We start from the raw sequence: 7,270 nt of genomic DNA, 5'->3' as shown, positions 1-7,270 counted from the left end.
TCTCTTATTAATCAATCATTTTATCAAGATATTTGTGACCTTTGAGATCTTTGTCCTTAATGTCACCTTTGATTTAATATCTTTTTCTACAGTTCTGTTTGTTTTCACTTAAATTGTTTTTATTACTTGCATTCTTTTATTTTCTCTCCACTTTGAATTGCCCTTTACAAAAATTTCTGTATAAACAAAGTTTGATATTCTTTACTTTCTCTAATAAATTAATTTCTGCATGTGGTTTTAAAGTTTTAAAGAGCAGAGGTATAATGCTGCATAAAATGGAAACTTGAGTAAATGTATTTAGTTTCTTTCCACTTTTGAAAGCTGGCGACCTTTAACCCCTTTCAGAATACCTGTGAGTTCACCTCCACCTGAAAGAGGAAGAAACAAGCAGAGATACAAAGTACAACTCACAAAATAAAAGTCCGGTTTATTGTCAAACAACAAACTTCGCACATACATCAAAACAGGCCGTCATAAAACAAAAAGTCGCTGACAAAAACAAAATAAAAGGAAAAAGAAAAGAGGCTCTTTTCTTTGGCCTTACCCTCCCATACAAACAAACTAGTTATGGTACAGCTAAAGTACATACATTAAATTTACTGGAATGCTCTGAGTTCAACGGCTTAAGAGGTTGTCTTTCATGTTTTTTTACTGTTTTTACATGTTTTTTTTTCCCTAGTTATCTGTTGAGATATCGTAACATGGTCAACCAAGTAAAATCTTTCGTTAAAGAAGCACCGATTTGGTCTGACGAGATCGCTGCCGGGAGAGAAACTGACCCCCCCTCCTAACAATATGTACAAAAATATAAAATGTAAATAAAAATACAAACAAATTCTCCTTTCGTGTTGTTGTTGAAGAGAAGCCGGATTTCTGCGTCGATGTGGTGGCGAGTTCCTCTAGAAAATTTGTTTTGCAGTTTGAGGGGAGATCGAGAGAGTGTGTGTGTGTTTGTGTGTGTGGACGTGGTCGATGTTTGTTGAACTCTACTTGCTAATGACCATGTTGGATTTTTTTTTATTATTATTTTTTCCTTTAAATCAGTCCTCCAGGTCCTCCACCTGTGACATAGAAAAATGGTCAGAGGTGAAGAATCAGGAAGTGGTTCAGCAGGATGGCGTGGGGGGAAAACGCATCAATCGTCATCGTCGGTTTTCTGCTTCTTGGTTTCGACGTCGTCCTGCGAGGAGGAGGAGGAGGAGGAGGAGGAGGAGAAGAAGAAGAAGAAGGCTGGTTAGTTAAACCGTGACTTCATTGGTTGCTTGGATTCTTGCGTGTTAAGACTTCGCCACCTCACCTCGTCGTCGTCGTCGTCATCCTCAGCTGCCCGTTTTGTGCCGCCCTCGAGCTCGTCTTCGTCATCTTCCTCGTCTTCCTCCTCACCTGCAGGACAATGGAAAAGAAAAAAAGTGAGACTTTTGCACATTTTTGGAAAAGATAACAAGATTAAAGGTGAGACTTATTAACATTTTTCAAAGTAATACAATACATCCCCAGGCTTTTTAGAAGAAACAGAATAAAAAACAAATTGTGAACTAATTGCTTTTTTTATTTTGGTGGATCCAAACTGAATGTTTTGTTTATCTGTGTCCTCTGGGATGGAACAGGTTGGGGTAGGGTGCCCACTAGTGGCTGATTATTATCAATGGCACCTTTAAAATAAAAAATATTTTTTTAGCTACCCTCTCCATCATCTTCCTCGTCCTCCTCATCCACCTCCTCGTCCTCTTCGTCATCTACGTCGGGCTCGCCATTCTCCTCGTTCTCCTGCAACACACACAAAAAATGTTTAAAATGGCAGACTCTGAAGAAAAGCAGAACCAGACAGATACATCAGTCGGCCATATTGGTCTATAGTAGCTTAATGAGTATCAGCGTACAAAAGTTGTCCATTATAACTTTATAAAAGACAGAACATAATGCAGATATTTTTAAACAGCATTCATATAATATAGAAGTGTTTTATGATTATTATGTCTGTTTATAATTATTAAAAATACCAGTGAAAGTTTACTTTTAAGTGACCTGGTGTCATTTCTGATGGTGCCTTCATCACATTCACTCATCAACACATTTATATTGGCCACTTTATCAATATTCAAATTGTTTTATATCTTTATTGGTCCCAGAAACTCAGTACTGATCAGGACCTGCATACAAGTTCAACATTTCCTCAGAGTTGCTCCAGGAGGAGCATCAGATGTGTGGATGGCGTGGAGGTGCTGGTTACCTTTCCGTTGGTGGCAGCATCTTTGCCGTTCTCCTTCTCCTCCACCAGCTTCTTCTCTTTCAGGTCCTAATGAAAAACAAAATATAAATGTAAAATAAATTTTACAAAACAACATCTGTGATGTAGTGAAACTCCTCCCAGCTGCTGTTACCTGCCCTGCTACCTAATGGCCTAGTTAGACGAGTCCCAGTGCATGCTGGGAGCTCTCCCTGTCAGAGTGAAGCCTTCCTATTTAAACACCACACTGGTCTCTGCAGATCCCCCCCTCCTCCTCCTCCCACTCCATCCCCTCTAATGTGTTGTAATCTGATACTTTGATGTGGCCCCCAGGGCACTCTGGGTATTGTAGTCTTCGCGGGCTGCCTTCGCCGCCATATGTCGCGAGACACGCCCGGGAGAGACACTGCAATACCCAGGATGCACCGCTCCGTTTAAAATAACACAGGAGGGCGCAGGAGAAGGGGGGGGGGGGAGGAGGAGGTGATGGAGGAGGAGGAGGAGGCGGAGGCGGCGGCGGAGAGCGCGGTGCACGCTGCCGCTGCTGGCCCCGCGTTGTAACGGAGGCTGGAGAGGACAATAGAAGACGACACATGGCAACCGAGCAGAGCGAAAACGAGGCCGGAGCCGCGGACACACCGTCACACACACACCCCTTCACCGACACACACACCTCCGGGTTGTTTCTGCTCCGCGCTCACAGCGGAAAACCGCCCGCCGACACTATTAATAGCGCCCCGCTTCCTCGTTCTGCCGACACCGTCCGTTCACAGCCTTTTATCCCCGCTGCACGCACACACGCACGCCCCGCACATCCAACACAGACGCTGCTATTGATTAATTGCTTTATATAATCTTATTGGTTAAAATCCATTAAGCTGTTTAGCAGCATCGGCGCCTCCTTGGCAGGACACAAATGAGGTCCAGTTCAGCTCCGTGAGCGCACTGTGCGTAAAAAGGCGCTTGTGCGTAAAAATGCTCCAAACTATAAATAGTGGCTGAACGGGCACCCCGGATCATCAGCGGCAACACCGGGCCCCAACTTTTACCTCCACACCCCCACCCATATGTGCCCTTAATGTGTATAATCACTTATTTTACTATTATTATCATTATTCAGCTCCGCGGCTCAGCCCGGATCCTGTCCTCCCACAGCCCGCTGCTGCTGCTGCGGAGCCGCGACTGACTCCCCCCTGTCTCCCCCCTCCCGCGGGGGCTATTAAACTTTTACCCGATCTGATCCAAAGTCCAACTGGACGGATATTAAACATTTAGAGAAGCACAAAGACGGTCAGAGAGACGAGAGAGGGTCACAAAGAGGGGAAAACCAGCCCCGTCACATCATCATCATCACACCTCCACAGCCCGACACACACACACACACACACACACACACACAGGGAGAAGAAGTGGGCTGCATTACAGAAAAAGAGACAAACTTTTCCCCTGAGACGTAAACGCGCCCTGCGAACATGCTCCAAAAAACAACGAAGAAGAAGAAGAGGAAGCAGCGGCTCACTGTGTGGATCACACACACTCCGGTAAACGGAGGCTCAACAAACAGCAGCAGCCGCCGACCTTCCTGAGTCGGTAAACAAACCGGGTCGGACGGTGCACGCAGGCCCGCCGGTGCCTTTAAAAAACGGGGACCCAAACAAAAACACAAAGGGCCTGAAGAACATGTAGTTACATGAAATACGAGGCTGGAGGTGCAGAGCCCGAAAGTTGACATCGGTGTGAGCTACGCACCGCCTGCCTGCCTCCTCTCTGTCCTCCATTCAAACCAACTTCTCAGTCCAAACCAGCTGGAGAGCCTCAGAAAATCCCATTTAGTCCTCCGCTGCTCAGCCCGGCAGCTCCTTACCGCTCTATTAATAAACAAGCCGGTTCTCTTCAGCTGGAAGCGGGATTTGACTTCGAATTAATTCGCATTAAGCAGCCTGGAGGATGTGGAATAAATGTGCAAATCAATTCAGCGACAAGAGCCGCGGATAAAGAGCTCAAAAAGCCGCAGAGAGTTTGTCGGAACGGGTCGTGTTCACTCGGTCCGGGCTGGACGTGGAGGAGAACCGAGCCGCTTGTATAAACAAAGAACCCGCGCAGACTGTTACTCTCCGGACAATGAGACGCGGAGTGAAACGCAGCCGATTTCCATGATGCGGTGCTCAGACCCGCTGCTTTATTTCTCCCTTATTTCCCAACAGAGTTTAGAGAGAAAAAGACATGAAGAGCGGGTTTTTAATTCTCCTTTTCACCTCCGGCTGGCTCCGAATGAGCGCGAAGCGCCGACGGAAGGTTTTTTTTTTTTAAATCTAGGTTAGAGCCCAGAGAAGCTTTATTCTGCTGCGGGGCTTAGTGAGCAGCGGCTCCGCTGGAGGTGTGAGGTGAGGCGGCTTACCTTGGCAGAGATATCCGAGCCGGAGTCAACTTGTGTGTCGGCCATTGTTTTAGTTCAATAAAATAAAGGACGGCTGAAATGAAAGGTTGAATAAAGTAAATCCCTCCGCTCAGTTTGTGGATCAATCAGTATTATATTGTGCCAGTGGCCAATGCTGCTGACGGCCGAGCCTTTAATATAGGCTTGTGGGCGGAGTTCGGAGGAGCTCGGCGGCAGCTCATTGGCTCACGGCTCCACAGAGGTGTTCTCTTCGCGCGTTGGAGTGGAACAATGGATAGAATTTCTAAACCCGTAGGCCCCGCCCCCCTCCTGTCCGCCGCTGCAACTGTCCTTTCTCCCCCCAAAACAATACCCGGACCGGTAAAACCCGACAAAACGAACCCAGTGTTCAACACGGGCGCCTGTTCGACACCGCGAAACCGTGAAAATTCACTGTACACCGAAATACGCACTAAATATATCGAATAGGCAGCGCTTCGGTTGACGTATGTCACAATTTGATTGATTGATGTTCATCTGGTCGAGTCAGGCGGCGACTACACACCGTTTCTCCCGCCCACCGACGCGACGAGGGAATAGAGGCAAGTCTTTGGGGGAATAGAGGCAAAATGTCGACGACACGAACGGTGTTAGTGGATTAAAGTATTTAATGACGCTGTTGTCACCTCTTTACCCGCCTTATGAGCACTATCAAGCAGATAAAAGGCTTAAAGAATATTAATGTGCGGCACTGCCGCCATGTTCTCATCACAGCTCTTGATCGTCGCCTGCTCGCCCCGCCCCTCCCCGACGCCCATGTTTGAAACTCCCTCACTCATCTGTGGATGTGCGCACTTGACGCTCATTTTTTTTTTTTTACATAACAGCCCATAAATTCGTGCGCCAAGGTCGAATAAACACAGTATTCGTCGAAAAGAATATATAGAAAACACTTTGTAGTGAAGTGTGTGTTCAGGCTGCTTCAGTGAGCGGGTGCAGTTCAGTGCTGTGGCCTCATTTCCTCCATCCCTCCATTGTTAGAGCCCGAGAGAGAAAAGCCCCGCCGAGGAGGAGGAGGAGGAGGAGGGAAAAAAAAGCAGTGCGACATAACAGACATGCGATGAGACAAGTGCGAAAAATAATAATTAATAATGTGCTCATGAAGCTGACACGCATTCTTCTGAAACACAAGGGCAAACATTCCTTACCGAGTTTTGTACACATTTCTTTTACAAGCTGAACATGAGAGAAGGACAAAGCGGCAAGAAAAAGACAGCCGCCATTGCTCGATGAGGATGGGGGGATGGGAGCAGAGTGTGCTCCGGTAACAGGCAGCCCACATTCACATTCTACTCTGATGACGCACTCGGCCGCGGAGGGCCACTCCGATTGGTCGGATAAGTGGAATAAACACAGCTTTGGCGCACGGTGAGCGCTGATTGGCTGCAACGGACGTCCGTCAATTCAAACTGGGCTCCGTCGGCGCGCTGTAAACTGCGGGTGCGGATTTGGGATCTGGACTGAGTGCATATGTGTATGTGTGTGTGTGGAGCGTCAGTGTGGAGTTTCACTTCAGTCTTTCACATGTTACCTTTCCCGTTCGCTGCCGAGGAAAAGCGCCTTTTTACCGCCATGATCTGTGAGAGCCACAGTCATTCTGTGTAACTGCTTGGAAAAGCCGAGCTCTTCATGTTTCATTAAGCTGTATAATAAAATATTTAACCAGGTATCAGAGCGAGCAGCGCCAGGAGTAAGTGATCCTTCCACAGAACCAAACTCTGCTTCCACACTGCATCCTTCTCATTACTGCGCTTGTGATAGGCGACATTCATACAGGGAAACGAGTACATTGATTTTAAATTTCCAGCGTGCAGATTAAAATCTAATGACCTCTGAGTGTTGGTGCTGCAGCCAGCAGAATGCCAGGATTCTTCTGACCCAAAATGCCTGATTTCACAGCAATTTTTCTGAAACAAAAGATGATTTATGTAGCAATGTTTTTTTTGTTTGCAATGAATTGCAGCAGTAAGTGAAAATTGCATTTAACCCCCCCCCCCCCTTTTCAGAAACACAGAGATGGAATTTTTTTTTTCAGGTATCTGTACTTAACTTGACTATTTGTTTTTATGACAACTTTTTACTTGTACTCGCTGCATTCTAAGACAGATATCTGTACTTTCTACTCCTTACATTCTCAAAACATTTTCCTTACTTTTTACATGTTAATGAAAGATGAAAACAGCGAACAAAGACTTGATAAGATGAATATACAAATATAACGTATAAAGACAAAAATGACGTAACAAGATGAGAATGACGTAAAAGATGTAACAACATTGATATGACAAGATGAAAATGACAAAGGCAAAAATAATAACCTTAAATAAATTAAGAAATAAAGTAAATAAAAGTCAGTTGGCTGATTGAGACATACATGTATGATGTTTGTGTGGAGAACTGCTCTGATTGGTGGAACTTGCAGGAATCTATGATAAATAACTTTTGAAAACTTTTTTAAAACCTTTTTTAAAAAAATTTTTTTAGTTTTATTTATGTATTTATTTTTCTCAAAATATAAGGTACTGTTGTGGCATATACTCATAGTGAACAGCAAAGAATGGAACAAAGCAGATAGAAGAAACATCAAATACATAAAAAAAAAGATA

At 45.2% G+C, this 7,270-nt stretch overlaps 1 protein-coding gene across 1 annotated transcript; it reads right to left on the bottom strand.

Annotated features, from left to right (window-relative positions):
• Positions 1-401: 401 nt before the first annotated feature.
• Positions 402-4,787, bottom strand: LOC146317257 (uncharacterized). The gene is made up of 5 exons (XM_084732350.1): positions 4,626-4,787; positions 2,231-2,296; positions 1,683-1,767; positions 1,298-1,383; positions 402-1,180 (listed from the first exon to the last, which is right to left on the bottom strand). The coding sequence occupies exons 1-5, from the start codon at positions 4,668-4,670 to the stop codon at positions 1,136-1,138; spliced, it is 327 nt and encodes a 108-aa protein (XP_084588476.1). The 5' UTR covers positions 4,671-4,787; the 3' UTR covers positions 402-1,135.
• Between the last annotated feature and the right edge of the window lie 2,483 nt (positions 4,788-7,270).

Source organism: Lutjanus erythropterus, chromosome 12 (assembly GCF_056507025.1).
Source record: "Lutjanus erythropterus isolate fLutEry1 chromosome 12, fLutEry1.hap2, whole genome shotgun sequence".
Taxonomy (NCBI): domain Eukaryota; kingdom Metazoa; phylum Chordata; class Actinopteri; order Lutjaniformes; family Lutjanidae; genus Lutjanus; species Lutjanus erythropterus.
This window is presented reverse-complemented; position numbering and strand designations above follow the sequence as displayed.